At 50.2% G+C, this 21075-nt stretch overlaps 2 protein-coding genes across 2 annotated transcripts; both read left to right on the top strand.

Moving 5' to 3' along the window:
• The first annotated feature begins 12687 nt into the window (after positions 1-12687).
• Positions 12688-17531, top strand: SLC25A29 (solute carrier family 25 member 29). Its single transcript, XM_040333046.1, has 3 exons — positions 12688-12790; positions 13737-13820; positions 16632-17531. The coding sequence occupies exon 3, from the start codon at positions 16665-16667 to the stop codon at positions 17373-17375; it is 711 nt and encodes a 236-aa protein (XP_040188980.1). The 5' UTR covers positions 12688-12790; positions 13737-13820; positions 16632-16664; the 3' UTR covers positions 17376-17531.
• A 96-nt stretch (positions 17532-17627) lies between these two features.
• Positions 17628-20837, top strand: LOC120920753 (uncharacterized transmembrane protein DDB_G0289901-like). Its single transcript, XM_040333023.1, has 2 exons — positions 17628-20436; positions 20554-20837. Exons 1-2 carry the CDS (start codon positions 18892-18894, stop codon positions 20581-20583), a joined length of 1575 nt encoding a protein of 524 aa, XP_040188957.1. The 5' UTR covers positions 17628-18891; the 3' UTR covers positions 20584-20837.
• Positions 20838-21075: the final 238 nt, after the last annotated feature.

Here is a 21075-nt window from a genome sequence, read left to right on the forward strand (position 1 = left end):
ATAATCATCCCTACAGACCCCCCCGTACCGTGCGATACAATGGAATCTTCCATAGAGAGATCCCCCTATAGAGAGATCCCGACATCCCATAATAATCTACAGAGACCCCTCCCCCCCATAGAGATCCATAGAAACCTCCCCCCCATAGAGACCCCAAAATCATCACTACAGCCCCCCCCCCCCCCATACCGTGCGATACAATGGAATCTTCCATAGAGAGACACGCCGATACATAAAGACACATTCATCCCATACAATGTATCTTCTATAGAGATCCCGACATCCCATAATAATCCATAGAGACCCCCCCCCCATAGAGATCCATAGAGACCCCCCCCATAGAGATTCATAGAGACCCCCCCATAGAGATACATAGAGACCCCCCCATAGAGATACATAGAGACCCCCCCATAGAGATCCATAGAGACCCCCCCCCCCATAGAGATTCATAGAGACCCCCCCATAGAGATACATAGAGACCCCCCCATAGAGATCCATAGAGACCCCCCCCCCCATAGAGATCCATAGAGACCCCCCCCCCCATAGAGATTCATAGAGACCCCCCCATAGAGATCCATAGAGACCCCCCCCCCATAGAGATCCATAGAGACCCCCCCCCCATAGAGATTCATAGAGACCCCCCCATAGAGATTCATAGAGACCCCCCCATAGAGATCCATCGACCCCCCCATAGAGATCCATAGAGACCCCCCCTATAGAGATCCATAGAGAGACACCGACATCCCATAATAATCTACAGAGAGACGATTTCTGATGATCAGTATTGATCATATTCATTGATACCCCTCATCAGCCAATCACCTTCCTCGTTCCCAACACCCGGTACTTCCTGTGATTGGTCGGGTATTATGGAGGAAGTGTCGGGATCTCCGGTCATATTGGGGATTATCGGGGGAGGGGAAATGGTTGTATCTCATGATGACAATATGGGGGTCACACCGGGGATATCAACGTGGAAAACCAATAAGAGACGTTGTTGTAACAGCTTATGGCGTCTCGCTCCCCCCCCCCTTCCGATTCCACGGCGTCTCATTCCCCCCCCCCTTCCGATTCCACGGCGTCTCATTCCCCCCCCCCTCCGATTCCACGGCGTCTCATTCCCCCCCCCCCTCCGATTCCACGGCGTCTCGTTTCTCCCGATTCCACGGCGTCTCGTCCCCCCCCCCTTCCAATTCCACGGCGTCTCATTCCCCCGCCCCCATTCCACGGCGTCTCATTCCCCCCCTCCGATTCCACGGCGTCTCGTTTCTCCCGATTCCACGGCGTCTCGTCCCCCCCCCCCTTCCAATTCCACGGCGTCTCATTCCCCCGCCCCCATTCCACGGCATCTCATTCCCCCCCTCCGATTCAACGGCGTCTCGTTTCTCCCGATTCCACGGCGTCTCGTCCCCCCCCCTTCCAATTCCACGGCGTCTCATTCCCCCCCTCCGATTCCACGGCGTCTCGTTTCCCCCGATTCCACGGCATCTAATTTCTCCCGATTCCACGGCGTCTCGTCCCGACCCCCCTTCCGATTCCACGGCGTCTCATTCCCCCCCCCATTCCGCGGCGTCTCATTCCCCCCCCCCCCCCCCATTCCGCGGCGTCTCATCCCCCCCATTCCGCGGCGTCTCATCCCCCCCCCCATTCCACGGCGTCTCGTCCCCCCCCCCCTTTCCGATTCCACGGCGTCTCATTCAATCCCCCCATTCCGCGGCGTCTCACCCCCCCCCCCATTCTGCGGCGTCTCATTCCCCCCCCTCCGATATCACGGCGTCTCATTCCCCCCCTCCGATTCCACAGCGTCTCATTCCCGTCCCCCCCCCTTCCGATTCCACGGCGTCTCATTTCCCCCCCCCATTCCACGGCATCTCGTCCCCCCCCCCCTTCCGATTCCACGGCATCTCCTTCCCCCCCCCATTCCGCGGCGTCTCATCCCACCCCCTTCCGATTCCATGGCGCCTCGTCCCCCCCCCTTCCGATTCCACGGTGTCTCATTCCCCCCCCCCCCCATTCCACGGCATCTCATTCCCCCCCTCCGATTCCGCGGTGTCTCGTTTCCCCCCCCCCATTCCGCGGCGTCTCATTCCCCGCCCCCATTCCACGGCGTCTCATTCCCCCCATTCCGCGGCGTCTCATTTCCCCCCCCCTTCCGATTCCATGGCGTCTCATTCCCCCCCCCCCCTCCGATTCCACGGCATCTCGTTCCCCCCCTCCTCCGATTCCACGGCATCTCGTTCCCCCCCTCCTCCGATTCCACGGCATCTCGTCCCCCCCCCCCTCCGATTCCACGGCATCTCGTCCCCCCCCCCTCCGATTCCACGGCATCTCGTTTCCCCCCCCCCTTCGATTCCACAGCATCTTGTTTCCTCCCCCATTCCACGGCGTCTTTGACTGCTGAGTGAGCCGAGATCTCCCCACATTTCTTATATCAAAGAATCGGGGAAACTCGGCACTGAGATCGTGAGGGAGTTCAATCGAGATTAATCTGCTACATATGTATGGCTTGTACTGCGCCCCGGTATAAGGTGTGCCATGTATGTATGGCTTGTACTGCGCCCTGGTATAAGGTGTGCCATGTATGTATGGCTTGTACTGTGCCCTGGTATAAGGTGTGCCATGTATGTATGGCTTGTACTGTGCCCTGGTATAAGGTGTGCCATGCATGTATGGCTTGTACTGTGCCCTGGTATAAGGTGTGCCATGTATGTATGGCTTGTACTGCGCCCCGGTATAAGGTGTGCCATGTATGTATGGCTTGTACTGTGCCCTGGTATAAGGTGTGCCATGTATGTATGGCTTGTACTGCGCCCTGGTATAAGGTGTGCCATGCATGTATGGCTTGTACTGCGCCCTGGTATAAGGTGTGCCATGTATGTATGGCTTGTACTGCGCCCTGGTATAAGGTGTGCCATGCATGTATGGCTTGTACTGCGCCCCGGTATAAGGTGTGCCATGCATGTATGGCTTGTACTGTGCCCTGGTATAAGGTGTGCCATGTATGTATGGCTTGTACTGCGCCCTGGTATAAGGTGTGCCATGTATGTATGGCTTGTACTGCGCCCTGGCATAAGGTGTGCCATGTATGTATGGCTTGTACTGCGCCCTGGCATAAGGTGTGCCATGTATGTATGGCTTGTACTGCGCCCTGGCATAAGGTGTGCCATGTATGTATGGCTTGTACTGCGCCCTGGCATAAGGTGTGCCATGCATGTATGGCTTGTACTGCGCCCTGGTATAAGGTGTGCCATGTATGTATCGCTTGTACTGCGCCCTGGTATAAGGTGTGCCATGTATGTATGGCTTGTACTGCGCCCTGGCATAAGGTGTGCCATGTATGTATCGCTTGTACTGCGCCCTGGTATAAGGTGTGCCATGTATGTATCGCTTGTGCTGCGCCCTGGCATAAGGTGTGCCATGCATGTATCGCTTGTGCTGCGCCCTGGCATAAGGTGTGCCATGCATGTATGGCTTGTACTGCGCCCTGGTATAAGGTGTGCCATGTATGTATCGCTTGTACTGCGCCCTGGTATAAGGTGTGCCATGGATGTATCGCTTGTACTGCGCCCTGGTATAAGGTGTGCCATGTATGTATCGCTTGTGCTGCGCCCTGGCATAAGGTGTGCCATGTATGTATGGCTTGTACTGCGCCCTGGTATAAGGTGTGCCATGTATGTATCGCTTGTACTGCGCCCTGGTATAAGGTGTGCCATGTATGTATCGCTTGTACTGCGCCCTGGTATAAGGTGTGCCATGTATGTATCGCTTGTGCTGCGCCCTGGCATAAGGTGTGCCATGTATGTATGCATGGCTTGTACTGCGCCCTGGCATAAGGTGTGCCATGTATGTATGGCTTGTACTGCGCCCCGGTATAAGGTGTGCCATGCATGTATGGCTTGTACTGCGCCCTGGCATAAGGTGTGCCATGCATGTATGGCTTGTACTGCGCCCTGGTATAAGGTGTGCCATGTATGTATCGCTTGTGCTGCGCCCTGGCATAAGGTGTGCCATGCATGTATGGCTTGTACTGCGCCCTGGTATAAGGTGTGCCATGTATGTATCGCTTGTACTGCGCCCTGGTATAAGGTGTGCCATGTATGTATCGCTTGTACTGCGCCCTGGTATAAGGTGTGCCATGTATGTATCGCTTGTGCTGCCCCCTGGCATAAGGTGTGCCATGTATGTATGCATGGCTTGTACTGCGCCCTGGCATAAGGTGTGCCATGCATGTATGGCTTGTACTGCGCCCTGGTATAAGGTGTGCCATGCATGTATGGCTTGTACTGCGCCCCGGTATAAGGTGTGCCATGCATGTATGGCTTGTACTGCGCCCTGGTATAAGGTGTGCCATGTATGTATCGCTTGTACTGCGCCCTGGCATAAGGTGTGCCATGTATGTGTGTATGGCTTGTACTGCGCCCTGGTATAAGGTGTGCCATGTATGTGTGTATGGCTTGTACTGCGCCCTGGTATAAGGTGTGCCATGTATGTGTGTATGGCTTGTACTGCGCCCTGGTATAAGGTGTGCCATGTATGTGTGTATGGCTTGTACTGCACCCTGGCATAAGGTGTGCCATGTATGTGTGTATGGCTTGTACTGCGCCCTGGCATAAGGTGTGCCATGTATGTGTGTATGGCTTGTACTGCGCCCTGGTATGAGGTGTGCTTTCCCTGTGCTGACATTGGAGCGTATTGATTGATGTGAGAAGTAGGCCGTTGTTCTATAGTGACCAGGCGGTGGCGTCGCTGAGTGCGGGGGAGGATATAATCCTCGGGTGATTAGGTGGTTAATGCTGATTATGTAGGCGGCACGTGGGTTCTGCCAGTCACCGGCGTTGGCACTCTGCTGGTCGCTCTGCCAGTCTGTTTCCTGCAGTGTGATTCCTGCGCCCGCCTGCATGCTGGTTACTGAATGGAGGGGGGGGGGGAGGGGGCGGAGTGTGTATATATATATATATATATATATATATATATTGGAGTTTGTAGGAGAATTTGATAACTAAAGACGATCCTTCGGCATTCCTATTGTGTCATTTATAAAGGTGACCCCAAAACTCACATCACCTCCAGTATACAGTGTGTGTGATATATATATATATATATATATATATATATATATATATATATATATATATATATATATATATATATATATATATGGGGCTCTGTGTATATAATATATATATATATATATATATATATATATATATGGGGCTCTGTGTATATAATATATATATATATATGGGGCTCTGTGTATATAATATATATATATATATATATATATATATGGGGCTCTGTGTATATACTATATATATGGGGCTCTGTGTATATAATATATATATATATATGGGGCTCTGTGTATATAATATATATATATATATATGGGGCTCTGTGTATATAATATATATATATATATGGGGCTCTGTGTATATAATATATATATATATATATATATATATATATATATATAGGGCTCTGTGTATATAATATATATATATATATATATATATATGGGGCTCTGTGTATATAATATATATATATATTATATATGGGGCTCTGTGTATATAATATATATATATATATATGGGGCTCTGTGTATATAGGGGCTCTGTGTATATAGGGGCTCTGTGTATATAATATATATATATATATATATATATATATATATATATATATATATATATATATATATATATATATATATATATATATGGGGCTCTGTGTATATAATATATATATATATATATATATATGGGGCTCTGTGTATATACTATATATATATGGGGCTCTGTGTATATACTATAATATATATATATGGGGCTCTGTGTATATAATATATATATATATATATATGGGGCTCTGTGTATATAATATATATATATATATATATATGGGGCTCTGTGTATATACTATATATATGGGGCTCTGTGTATATACTATATATATGGGGCTCTGTGTATATAATATATATATATATATATATGGGGCTCTGTGTATATAATATATATATATATATATATATATATATATATATATATATATATATATATATATGGGGCTCTGTGTATATAATATATATATATATATATATGGGGCTCTGTGTATATAATATATATATATATATGGGGCTCTGTGTATATAATATATATATATATATGGGGCTCTGTGTATATAATATATATATATATATATGGCTCTGTGTATATAATATATATATATATATATATATATATATATATATATATATATATGGGGCTCTGTGTATATAATATATATATATATATATATGGGGCTCTGTGTATATACTATATATATATGGGGCTCTGTGTATATAATATATATATATATATATATATATATATATATATATATATATATATGGGGCTCTGTGTATATAATATATATATATATATATATGGGGCTCTGTGTATATACTATATATATATGGGGCTCTGTGTATATACTATAATATATATATATGGGGCTCTGTGTATATAATATATATATATATATGGGGCTCTGTGTATATAATATATATATATATATATATATATATATATATGGGGCTCTGTGTATATAATATATATATATATATGGGGCTCTGTGTATATACTATAATATATATATATAGAGATATTTTACCTGCTGGTTTCCATCCAGCCCTGAGGTTTGCACGGCTCCGTCACACAGCACAGCTCTGACAGGAGACCTGGTTTTCCTTTTGCTGCAGTTAACTAACTCTTATAGGTCTTGTCCCGCCCCCAGCCTGTGATTGGACAGTGAAAGGAGAAGCAGAAGACTGATGAGCTCCCCTCAGGCTCTCATTGGACCTCCGGAATAATCAATAACAGATCAATGTGCTTTGTGTTCAGATGAATCTCCAACCAATATAGTCATTCCAGAGCTGAGGAGTACAAGAGCCAATGAGGGAGCTGGGAGCAAAGCTGAGGAATACGAGGGCCAATGAGGGAGCTGGGAGCGCACATGGAGTACAAGGGCCAATAAGGGGGGTTAGAGCGCACCTGAGGGGTACGAGGCCCAATGAGGAGCTGGGAGCACAGCTGAGGAGTAAGAAGGCCAATGAGGGAGCTCCTGAGGAGTACGAGGGCCAATGGGGGAGCTGGGAGCGCTCCTGAGGAGTACGAGGGCCAATGGGGGAGCTGGGAGCGCTCCTGAGGAGTACGAGGGCCAATCATTTATTAGACGATTGTTGGGGAATGGGGGAAGGTATTGTGTCACAGCCGCTCACAAGGTAAAGCTCAGTGATGACGTCACATGATGGTGATGTCACATGGTAGTGATGATGTCACTGCTACTTTTACACGATCATATCTGGGTTTGCACAGCAAGTAGATTTCTATTGGTCAGGAAAATCTGTAGAATAAAGTGTTGGTGGGCGGAGATATCTCTTTATGACATCACACTGATAAGATGTGCAGATCACATTGTCCTCCATGTCCGGGATGAACGGGGATCATTGTTCCCTCCTGGGGAGGGGGGGGGGGCATTTAAAGAATCAAAGAGCTCTGACCTTCCCCCACTGGGGAGGGGGGAGACCCCCATGGAAGGTGTTGGATGGAGGGGGAAGACCCCCTGGCGGGTGTTGGATGGAGGGGGTAGACCCCCTGGAGGGTGTTGGGGGAGGGGGTATACCCCCTGGCGGGTGTTGGATGGAGGGGGTAGACCCCCTGGAGGGTGTTGGGGGGAGGGGGTAGACCCCCCTGGCGGGTGTTGGATGGAGGGGGTAGACCCCCTGGAAGGTGTTGGATGGAGGGGGTAGACCCCCTGGCGGGTGTTGGATGGAAGGGGTAGACCCCCTGGCGGGTGTTGGATGGAGGGGGTAGACCCCCTGGAGGGTGTTGGGGGGAGGGGGTAGACCCCCGGGCGGGTGTTGGATGGAGGGGGTAGACCCCCTGGCGGGTGTTGGATGGAGGGGGGAGGGGGAGAGTCACTGTGACTTCTCATGTGAAAGTAAATCTCATATTTCGGGTTGTCAGCAGAACAGGAAGAGAGGAGAAATGTTCCAATGGGGACACCAGTTGTGGTGAATGAAGCTCCTCCCACAATGTCCTGATTGGGGGTGAGGGGCAGATCATATGATGAACCTCTCTTTTCTCATACTGTCGCCCTCGGGGGGAGGGAGGGGAGGGGGAGGGGAGAGACGCTCCCTATGAATAATGGATGATTGGCGACTCTCGTATGACCGGTTTCTTGTGATGAATGAGGAGAAGGGAGGCGACAACCTGCAGCTCACACCCCCAAATCCACCAATCACAGCCGGCCTGACACGTGGATGTGGAATTCTATAGACGGCTCCGGAGTATTCCAGGTCACCGAGTCCTTCATTCCGGGGAGATCACATTACACAGACTGCTGGAATTCTATACAGACGGGGGAGGGGCTTCCAACAACAGGGCCGAAAAATGACAAAATAATAAAATCTGATGTGACCCCAAAAAACGGCATTCCAGAGACCCTCCCCCCCCTCCCCCGACACCCCAAACCGACAGGAGAGACCTTCCTATCCACCAATCACAATCCATCCTCAGTGATGTCATCGCTCTCTAGTGATTGGATAGGCTGCATTCTCAGTGATGTCACCGCTCTCTAGTGATTGGATAGGCTGCATTCTCAGTGATGTCACCGCTCTCTAGTGATTGGATAGGCTGCACTCTCAGTGATGTCATCGCTCTCTAGTGATTGGATAGGCTGCATTCTCAGTGATGTCACCGCTCTCTAGTGATTGGATAGGCTGCATTCTCAGTGATGTCACCGCTCTCTAGTGATTGGATAGGCTGCATTCTCAGTGATGTCACCGCTCTCTAGTGATTGGATAGGCTGCATTCTCAGTGATGTCACCGCTCTCTAGTGATTGGATAGGCTGCATTCTCAGTGATGTCACCACTCTCTAGTGATTGGATAGGCTGCATTCTCAGTGATGTCACAGCTCTCTAGTGATTGGATAGGCTGCATTCTCAGTGATGTCATCGCTCTCTAGTGATTGGATAGGCTGCATTCTCAGTGATGTCACTGCTCTCTAGTGATTGGATAGGCTGCATTCTCAGTGATGTCATCGCTCTCTAGTGATTGGATAGGCTGCATTCTCAGTGATGTCACCGCTCTCTAGTGATTGGATAGGCTGCATTCTCAGTGATGTCATCGCTCTCTAGTGATTGGATAGGCTGCATTCTCAGTGATGTCATCGCTCTCTAGTGATTGGATAGGCTGCATTCTCAGTGATGTCATCGCTCTCTAGTGATTGGATAGGCTGCATTCTCAGTGATGTCACCGCTCTCTAGTGAATGGATAGGCTGCATTCTCAGTGATGTCATCGCTCTCTAGTGATTGGATAGGCTGCATTCTCAGTGATGTCATCGCTCTCTAGTGATTGGATAGGCTGCATTCTCAGTGATGTCACCGCTCTCTAGTGATTGGATAGGCTGCATTCTCAGTGATGTCACCGCTCTCTAGTGATTGGATAGGCTGCATTCTCAGTGATGTCACCGCTCTCTAGTGATTGGATAGGCTGCATTCTCAGTGATGTCACCACTCTCTAGTGATTGGATAGGCTGCATTCTCAGTGATGTCACAGCTCTCTAGTGATTGGATAGGCTGCATTCTCAGTGATGTCATCGCTCTCTAGTGATTGGATAGGCTGCATTCTCAGTGATGTCACTGCTCTCTAGTGATTGGATAGGCTGCATTCTCAGTGATGTCATCGCTCTCTAGTGATTGGATAGGCTGCATTCTCAGTGATGTCACCGCTCTCTAGTGATTGGATAGGCTGCATTCTCAGTGATGTCATCGCTCTCTAGTGATTGGATAGGCTGCATTCTCAGTGATGTCATCGCTCTCTAGTGATTGGATAGGCTGCATTCTCAGTGATGTCACCGCTCTCTAGTGAATGGATAGGCTGCATTCTCAGTGATGTCATCGCTCTCTAGTGATTGGATAGGCTGCATTCTCAGTGATGTCATCGCTCTCTAGTGATTGGATAGGCTGCATTCTCAGTGATGTCACCGCTCTCTAGTGATTGGATAGGCTGCATTCTCAGTGATGTCACCGCTCTCTAGTGATTGGATAGGCTGCATTCTCAGTGATGTCATCGCTCTCTAGTGATTGGATAGGCTGCATTCTCAGTGATGTCACCGCTCTCTAGTGATGGGATAGGCTGCATTCTCAGTGATGTCATCGCTCTCTAGTGATTGGATAGGCTGCATTCTCAGTGATGTCACTGCTCTCTAGTGATTGGATAGGCTGCATTCTCAGTGATGTCACCGCTCTCTAGTGATGGGATAGGCTGCATTCTCAGTGATGTCATCGCTCTCTAGTGATTGGATAGGCTGCATTCTCAGTGATGTCACCGCTCTCTAGTGATTGGATAGGCTGCATTCTCAGTGATGTCACCGCTCTCTAGTGATTGGATAGGCTGTGCTCTCAGTGATGTCACCGCTCTCTAGTGATTGGATAGGCTGTGCTCTCAGTGATGTCACCGCTCTCTAGTGATTGGATAGGCTGCATTCTCAGTGATGTCACCGCTCTCTAGTGATTGGATAGGCTGCATTCTCAGTGATGTCACCGCTCTCTAGTGATTGGATAGGCTGCATTCTCAGTGATGTCACCGCTCTCTAGTGATTGGATAGGCTGCATTCTCAGTGATGTCACCGCTCTCTAGTGATTGGATAGGCTGCATTCTCAGTGATGTCACCGCTCTCTCCTCACATGGTCGGCGCTCCCTCTTACATAGTCCACATCAATGGAACTACAGATTTATGTGTGTGAATCATAGCTTGAGCTATTGAGCTCTCTAAACACGGTAAGGAAAGTCTGGAAAACATGAAAAGCCGCAGAGAGCAATACTTCATATTTGAATAGTCCCGGAAATCCCCGCCCATTATTATTATTATTATTATTATTATTATTATTATTATTATTATTATTATTATTCGGCGTCTTGCACACTTCAGCTCCGTACAGCTTGTGACGTGTCTGCGCACACAGGAAACGTGAACAAGCGCCGTCTTTTCTTCAGTAAAACAAAAGAAAAACCTGAATTTTTTTTTTTTTGGTCGGTAATTTTACGCCTCGTGTGCGGAAATATCCATCGGCATTCCGTGAAAGCGAAAATCGGACGCAAAGTTGCGTGAAAATCCATGCGGAAAAGAACGTTTAAAACAGGAATATTGCGAGCAAGACGCCTGAACCCGGGATTTATATAAAGGGGGCGGCACTACAGATACAATACAAGAGGGTCAGTTCCCAGGCACAGGACCATCTAACGGGAGGGGGAGGTGTGGGGGATGGGTCAGTGGTATCCTTGGGAAGGAGATAAGCTCAGATCTCTGTATATAGGTGAAGTGTAGGAAGGTTCCGGAATACACGGCGTGCCGCGCTCACGGTCCATGGTCAGAAAGTGGCGCCGGCGTTGCAGATAAGGTGTTGGAGGAGGGGGGGGGGCGCTGAATGGTAATAGAGGGGAAATGTAACACATTCTGGACACATTTATTGTTTTCTTATATTTGAAGTCTGGCGGGGAGCCGATGAGGGGGATTTTGTGGCGGGGGAGTCAGTGATTTTCTCTCGTTCAGTCGGCGGGGTTGTGTAGGTGAAAATTGAGCCGTGTATGACCAGCGTAAGAGTTGTCACCCGGAGACATGAGGGCCGGATTCACGTAGATCAGCGCATCTTTGTTCCGGCGTAGCGCATCTCATATGCGCTGCGCCGACGTATCCCAGAGAGGCAAGCTGAGTATTTACAAAGCACTCGCTCCCTTTGTTGCGCCAGCGTAACGTAAATCTTTCGGCGTAAGCCCGCGTAATTCAAAGTTGGTGGAAGGTGGGCGTGATTCATTTAAATGAACCGTGACCCCATGCAAGTGATGGTCTGAACGAACGGTGCATTCGCCGTACCGTGGACGCATCCCAGTGCGCATGCTCAGAATCACGTCTAAAATACTCCATAATATACATCGAATCACTGCCTACGATGTGATGTAAGCTACGCCCAGCCCTATTCACGTAGTCCTACGTAAACAACGTAAAATTTGACGGCTGTTCCGTCGTCCATACCTTTTGCATGGGATGCGCCTCCTTTAGGTGGAATAACTTTACGCCGGACGTACGCCTATATTACAGCGACAGGCGTAAGTACGTTTGTGAATCGGCGTATCTCGGTCATTTGCATATTCGACGTGTAAATCAATGGAAGCGCCCCTTGCGGCCAGCGTAAATATGCGCCCAAGATACGATGGCGTAGGAAACTTACGTCGGTCGGATGAAGCCAAATTTCAGGCGTATCTTGTATTAAGAATAAGGCGCATAGATACGACGGCGCATCCAAGCACTTACGCGGCGTTTCAGTAGATGCTTTGTGAATCCGGCCCGAAGTGTTTTGTAAAAACAAAAATCCTGAAAATGGAAAACTGAGCAGAAGATGTTGGTGAGGAGGCAATGATGGGGAGACAATGATGGGGAGACAATGATGGGGAGACAATGATGGGGAGACAATGATGGGGAGACAATGATGGGGAGACAATGATGGGGTGTTGATGATGGGGAAGATATGGAGGGAGGGTTGGCCACATCTAAGGATTGGGGGGGGGGGGGTGTACATCTCCATTATATGACACACATGATCCCGGGACACTGTCTGTATTTAGTGACATGATATACCCGTATACTGAACACAAGGATATATACTGGATGTGGGGAGTATTCATGCTGACCCCCCAATCTCTGTCTTTCCAGGTGCAGCCGGTGTTTTGGTTGGACATCCGTTTGACACGGTGAAGGTGAGTTTATTTCGATGATCATTTTTTATTCGTTGTCATTTTGGGGGAGGGGACTTCTGTACTGATTCTGATAATATGATTGCTCAGTGTGTGGCGTTGGTAAAAAAAAAAAAAAAGGGTGGAGTTTTGTGGATAAAGGCGGAGATTTACCCCACCATTGCTGAGTACATACCGGTATAAGGAATATATAACTCATGAGGAACGGATCGCTGGAAAGGTAAAAGCCAATCACCCGCTTGGCTCTGGTGTCTCTTCTTTGCTGGTTTTGGGCAGTGAAAACCGGTGACCCATCCCTTCACTTCCTGTCCTGTAGACTCAACAGGAAGTGACAGGAAATCTCCTCCCCAGAACGAGTGTCCCCATTGGGAGATTTTCCCTCTATTCCTCTTTTGGTGGCAACTCAACATATTGGATTTCCCTTCCCGGTGATCAGATTCCTTCACACTAACAAAAAACATGCAGGGGCTCCAACCCCCTCCCCCCTCCATCCCCCCCATACTTTAGCTCTGGATAGAAATGGCCACTGTGTGGGAATTTCTCTGCCCTGCACAGGATGTCACCATTGGGGGGGAGGGGTGGAGTGCGCAGGACTGACCCCTGTTGGTGGTAATTGTGATTAGACAATGATAAACACAATGGAGGAACCGCATTATCCGCGGCATTGAGGAGGGGCTGATGTTGACACGCATGCGTTGCAGTACAATACATGGTAAGGGCTGCGTCTGCCTAATGCATAGGAGAAATCTCATAGGACAATGAAATCCCGCCCTTGTACCCCATTATATAATAGCAGTGACCTGGTGTCAGGCTCTTGAGGTATCTGTACAGCGGGGGTGGAGTGTGAGAGGAAGAAGCAGCACAAGGAACCAATCAGTTCATGTCCTGACATCACCGTGTTCTAAGGTGACCCCCTCCATCCAATCACTTCATTTCTCTCTTCTTGTAGGTGCGGCTCCAGGTTCAGAGCGTCTCCAAACCCCTCTACAGAGGAACCTACCACTGCTTCCAATCCATCATCAAACAGGAATCTGTAAGTAATACCGATCAATAATGACCCTGATCAATCACTAGAGAGCGGTGACATCACTGAGAATGCAGCCTATCCAATCACTAGAGAGCGGTGACATCACTGAGAATGCAGCCTATCCAATCACTAGAGAGCGATGACATCACTGAGAATGCAGCCTATCCAATCACTAGAGAGCGGTGACATCACTGAGAATGCAGCCTATCCAATCACTAGAGAGCTGTGACATCACTGAGAATGCAGCCTATCCAATCACTAGAGAGCGGTGACATCACTGAGAATGCAGCCTATCCAATCACTAGAGAGCAGTGACATCACTGAGAATGCAGCCTATCCAATCACTAGAGAGCGGTGACATCACTGAGAATGCAGCCTATCCAATCACTAGAGAGCGGTGACATCAGAGAATGCAGCCTATCCAATCACTAGAGAGCGGTGACATCACTGAGAATGCAGCCTATCCCTTCACTAGAGAGCGATGACATCACTGAGAATGTAGCCTATCCAATCACTAGAGAGCGGTGACATCACTGAGAATGCAGCCTATCCAATCACTAGAGAGCGGTGACATCACTGAGAATGCAGCCTATCCAATCACTAGAGAGCGGTGACATCACTGAGAATGCAGCCTATCCAATCACTAGAGAGCGGTGACATCACTGAGAATGCAGCCTATCCAATCACTAGAGAGCGGTGACATCACTGAGAATGCAGCCTATCCAATCACTAGAGAGCGGTGACATCACTGAGAATGCAGCCTATCCATTCACTAGAGAGCGGTGACATCACTGAGAATGCAGCCTATCCAATCACTAGAGAGCGGTGACATCACTGAGAATGCAGCCTATCCAATCACTAGAGAGCGGTGACATCACTGAGAATGCAGCCTATCCAATCACTAGAGAGCGGTGACATCACTGAGAATGCAGCCTATCCAATCACTAGAGAGCGGTGACATCACTGAGAATGTATCCAATCACTAGAGAGAGCGGTGACATCACTGAGAATGTATCCAATCACTAGAGAGCGGTGACATCACTGAGAATGCAGCCTATCCCATCACTAGAGAGCGGTGACATCACTGAGAATGCAGCCTATCCAATCACTAGAGAGCGGTGACATCACTGAGAATGTATCCAATCACTAGAGAGAGCGGTGACATCACTGAGAATGTATCCAATCACTAGAGAGAGCGGTGACATCACTGAGAATGTATCCAATCACTAGAGAGCGGTGACATCACTGAGAATGCAGCCTATCCCATCACTAGAGAGCGGTGACATCACTGAGAATGCAGCCTATCCCATCACTAGAGAGCGGTGACATCACTGAGAATGCAGCCTATCCAATCACTAGAGAGCGGTGACATCACTGAGAATGTATCCAATCACTAGAGAGAGCGGTGACATCACTGAGAATGTATCCAATCACTAGAGAGAGCGGTGACATCACTGAGAATGTATCCAATCACTAGAGAGAGCGGTGACATCACTGAGAATTGAAAACTAAACAGACATCCCCCATTCTGGCCCAAATTAAAAATAATGGTTCTGATTGGATATTGTGGATCCCAAGGTCCTTAGATGTAGTGGATGCATTACTTTTCTTTTTATCCTGGCTTTTTTGCATTATTTGCACCTGGTGATCCTGCCAGTAAATACTTCCTGTCCTGTGGTGACAACACTGATTGTACTGTATCTAAGAAGGAGCAGTGTTGTCACGGTAGGACAGAGCTACAGAACACCTCACCCGTCATTATCTCCATAGGAGGAGGTGTTCCTGCCTGTTGGCAATCTTTGCTGAGCTGTGTTCTCGGCACGCCTATGTGGCGGGATGAATGAACTACGGGCGCACGCTACGGGATTACTTCATCCCACTACAGAATCCAGAGGAGGAGAAAGATCGCAGTGAGGGGAGGCGTCTATATAGTCCAGCTTTGGGGGAGGCGTCTATATAGTCCAGCTTTGGGGGAGGCGTCTATATAGTCCAGCTTTGGGGGAGGCGTCTATATAGTCCAGCTTTGGGGGAGGCGTCTATATAATCCAGCTTTGGGGGAGGCGTCTATATAGTCCAGCTTTGGGGGAGGCGTCTATATAGTCCAGCTTTGGGGGAGGCGTCTATATAGTCCAGCTTTGGGGGAGGCGTCTATATAGTCCAGCTTTGGGGGAGGCGTCTATATAGTCCAGCTTTGGGGGAGGCGTCTATATAGTCCAGCTTTGGGGGAGGCGTCTATATAGTCCAGCTTTGGGGGAGGCGTCTATATAGTCCAGCTTTGGGGGAGGCGTCTATATAGTCCAGCTTTGGGGGAGGCGTCTATATAGTCCAGCTTTGGGGGAGGCGTCTATATAGTCCAGCTTTGGGGGAGGTGTCTATATAGTCCAGCTTTGGGGGAGGCGACTATACGGTGCAGCTTTGGGGGAGGCGACTATCTGGTGCAGCTTTGGGGGAGGCGTCTATATAATCCAGCTTTGGGGGAGGCGTCTATATAGTCCAGCTTTGGGGGAGGCGTCTATATAGTCCAGCTTTGGGGGAGGCGTCTATATAGTCCAGCTTTGGGGGAGGCGTCTATATAGTCCAGCTTTGGGGGAGGCGTCTATATAGTCCAGCTTTGGGGGAGGCGACTATACGGTGCAGCTTTGGGGGGAGGCGTCTATATAATCCAGCTTTGGGGGAGGTGTCTATATAGTCCAGCTTTGGGGGAGGCGACTACACGGTGCCGCTTTGGGGGAGGCGACTATCTAGTGCATCTTTTGGGTTTAAAGTTGATATAAGTGAAGTTTTTGTTCATTAATGTTCTTTTTTCTCTTTCTTTAGGCATGGGGGCTGTACAAAGGGGTGGGCTCCCCCATGATGGGGCTGACGTTCATCAACGCTCTGGTGTTTGGCGTTCAGGGGAACACAATCCGATACCTCGATAACGACACGCCATTGAACCAGTTCCTGGCCGGTGCGGCAGCCGGGTCCATCCAGTGCGTCATCTGCTGTCCCATGGAGTTGGCGAAAACCCGGATGCAGTTGCAAGGCACCGGGGAGTACAAATCCAGATCCAAAACCTACAAGAACTCTCTGGACTGCCTGGTGAAGGTCTACCGGAAAGAGGGCCTGAGGGGCATCAACAGAGGGATGGTGACCACCTTCCTCCGGGAGACCCCCAGCTTCGGCTTTTACTTCCTGACATACGACTATCTCACCCGATACCTCGGCTGTGACATCAACGATAACCTCATCATCCCCAAGCTGCTGTTTGCTGGCGGCATGTCGGGCATCGTGTCTTGGCTGTCCACCTACCCCATCGATGTCATCAAATCTCGCCTTCAAGCCGATGGCTTTGGTGGTGTCAACCAATACAATGGCATCATGGACTGCGTCAGGCAGAGCTACAATAGTGAAGGCCTCAGGTTCTTCAGCCGGGGTTTGACCTCCACCTTGCTGAGAGCGTTCCCCGTCAATGCTGCTACATTCGCCACCGTCACGCTCTTCCTCATGTACATGCGATCCGAGAACCCCATCGGCGACTGCGACGCCGGACCAGCGTTACAACAGCCAACCAGCATGTAGACTTCCCAGCCGACCCATATGAACAAATATCCCTGTAGACTTATTTTTCTATGTGAGTTGTATAAATTTTATGTACAGAAATGAGATGTAAAATTGGATTTTTACGTGTTTTAGGATTTTATCTGAAGTGTATAATAGAGCGTGGCCTTATCTCGTGTCCGTGGTCCTGGAAATTCGTTGCATGAATGTGGAGATTATAAACATGTGGGAGAATCGCCAGTAGATGAGGCTCGGGGCATCCGTCCAGGGCAGGAGGCATCCGGGCGTCCGTCCAGGGCAGGAGGCATCCGGGCGTCCGTCCGGGGCAGGAGGCTCCGTGCGTCCGTCCAGGGCAGGAGGCTCGGGGCGTCCGTCCGGGGCAAGAGGCTCGGGGCGTCCGTCCGGGGCAAGAGGCTCGGGCGTCCGTCCAGGGCAAGAGGCTCGGGGCGTCCGTCCAGGGCAAGAGGCTCGGGGCGTCCGTCCAGGGCAGGAGGCTCGGGGCGTCCGTCCAGGGCAGGAGGCTCGGGGCGTCCGTCCAGGGCAGGAGGCTCGGGGCGTCCGTCCAGGGCAGGAGGCTCGGGGCGTCCGTCCAGGGCAGGAGGCTCGGGGCGTCTGTCCAGGGCAGGAGGATTCCGAGCGTCCGTCCAGGGCAGGAGGCTCGTGGCGTCCGTCCAGGGCAGGAGGCGCCGGGCGTCCGTCCAGGGCAGGAGGCTCCGGGCGTCCGTCCAGGGGAGATCCTGGGTGGGACACTCCTTTATGGGGGGGATCATGGATGGGACACTCCATTATGGGGGTGGGGATCATGGATGGGACACTCCTTCATGGGGGGGATCATGGATTGGACACTCCTTCATGGGAGGGATCATGGATGGGACACTCCTTCATGGGGGGATCATGGATGGGACACTCCTTCATGGGGGGGGTCATGGATGGGACACTCCTTCATGGGGGGGGTCATGGATGGGACACTCCTTCATGGGGGGGGGGATCATGGATGGGATAATCCTACATGGGGGGATCATGGATGGGACACTCCTTCATGGGGGGGAGATCATGGATGGGACACTCCTTCATGGGGGGGATCATGGATGGGACACTCCTTCATGGGGGGAGATCATGGATGGGACACTCCTTCATGGGGGTGGGGATCATGGATGGGACACTCCTTCATGGGGGGAGATCATGGATGGGACACTCCTTCATGGGGGGATCATGGATGGGACACTCCTTCATGGGGGGGAGATCATGGATGGGACACTCCTTCATGGGGGAGATCATGGATGGGATACTCCTTCATGGGGGGAGATCATGGATGGGACACTCCTTCATGGGGGGAGATCATGGTTGGGACACTCCTTCATGGATGGGACACTCCTTCATGGGGGGAGATCATGGATGGGACACTCCTTCATGGGGGGAGATCATGGATGGGACACTCCTACATGGGGGGGGGATTATGGATGGGACACTCCTTCATGGGGGGGATCATGGATGGGACACTCCTTCATGGGGGAGATCATGGATGGGATAATCCTTCATGGGGGGAGATCATGGATGGGACACTCCATTATGGGGGGGATCATGGATGGGACACTCCTTCATGGGAGGGATCATGGATGGGACACTCCTTCATGGGGGGGATCATGGATGGGACAATCCTTCATGGGTGGAGATCATGGATGGGACACTCCTTCATGGGGGGAGATCATGGATGGGACACTCCTTCATGGGGGGATCATGGATGGGACAATCCTTCATGGGGGGGATCATGGATGGGACACTCCTTCATGGGGGGAGATCATGGATGGGACACTCCTTCATGGATGGTACACTCCTTCATGGGGGAGATCATGGATGGGACACTCCTTCATGGGGGGGATCATGGATGGGACACTCCTTCATGGGGGGGATCATGGATGGGACACTCCTTCATGGGGGGGATCATGGATGGGACAATCCTTCATGGGGGGGGGATCATGGATGGGACACTCCTTCATGGATGGTACACTCCTTCATGGGGGAGATCATGGATGGGACACTCCTTCATGGGGGGGGGATCATGGATGGGACACTCTTTCATGGGGGGGATCATGGATGGGACACTCCTTCATGGGGGGGGGATCATGGATGGGACACTCTTTCATGGGGGGGATCATGGATGGGACACTCCTTCATGGGGGGGATCATGGATGGGACACTCCTTCATGGGGGGAGATCATGGATGGGACACTCCTTCATGGGGGGAGATCATGGATGGGACACTCCTTCATGGGGGGGATCATGGATGGGACACTCCTTCATGGGGGGGATCATGGATGGGACACTCTTTCATGGGGGGGATCATGGATGGGACACTCCTTCATGGGGGGATCATGGATGGGACACTCCTTCATGGGGGGAGATCATGGATGGGACACTCCTTCATGGGGGGGGATCATGGATGGGACACTCTTTCATGGGGGGGATCATGGATGGGACACTCCTTCATGGGGGGGGGATCATGGATGGGACACTCCTTCATGGATGGTACACTCCTTCATGGGGGAGATCATGGATGCGACACTCCTTCATGGGGGGGGGATCATGGATGGGACACTCTTTCATGGGGGGGATCATGGATGGGACACTCCTTCATGGATGGGACACTCCTTCATGGGGGGATCATGGATGGGACACTCCTTCATGGGGGAGATCATGGATGGGACACTCCTTCATGGGGGGGATCATGGATGGGACAATCCTTCATGGGGGGGGGATCATGGATGGGACACTCCTTCATGGATGGTACACTCCTTCATGGGGGAGATCATGGATGGGACACTCCTTCATGGGGGGGGATCATGGATGGGACACTCTTTCATGGGGGGGATCATGGATGGGACACTCCTTCATGGGGGGGGGGATCATGGATGGGACACTCCTTCATGGGGGGGATCATGGATGGGACACTCCTTCATGGGGGGAGAGATCATGGATGGGACACTCCTTCATGGGGGGGATCATGGATGGGACACTCCTTCATGGGGGGGATCATGGATGGGACACTCCTTCATGGGGGGGATCATGGATGGGACACTCCTTCATGGGGGGATCATGGATAGTATTCTCTATAATGAGTAAAGCTTGTGATTGGATACGGCGCCATAGCGGGGCGATTGCGCACTTTGAGGAGGTGCGTTGCGTTAGCCGAAGCTTCTCTATGGAGAAAGTTCATCCTCTGAAGTTGTAGCGATCTCTATGATCCGGCGGGGAGATCCCCTCCCTCCTCAGATTCTGAATGCCCAGAATTGGGGGGATGTACTTGTTGGGGTCACAGACAGCGGCAAAGACTGGCCAGGGGACCCCCATCGTCTTCTCACTCCACTAACAGCTAACAAAAAAAAATCCCCAAATCTCTGCACTTCCCACAGGAAATGACTCCTCCTCCTCCTACAAAGTTACAATGTATAGTCTGATCATTGGGGGAGGGGAGACTGAGGAAATGCTTCCTCCTACAAAGTTACAATGTATAGTCTGATCACTGGGGGAGGGGAGACTGAGGAAATGCTTCCTCCTACAAAGTTACAATGTATAGTCTGATCATTGGGGGAGGGGAGACTGAGGAAATGCCTCCTCCTACAAAGTTACAATGTATAGTCTGATCATTGGGGTGCTTACAATGATCAGCTTTTATTTATTGATCCTTTATAAAAATGTTACTGTAACGGATTATAAAGTGTGA

The sequence above is a fragment of the Rana temporaria genome, chromosome 13, assembly GCF_905171775.1.
Source record: "Rana temporaria chromosome 13, aRanTem1.1, whole genome shotgun sequence".
Lineage (NCBI taxonomy): Eukaryota > Metazoa > Chordata > Amphibia > Anura > Ranidae > Rana > Rana temporaria.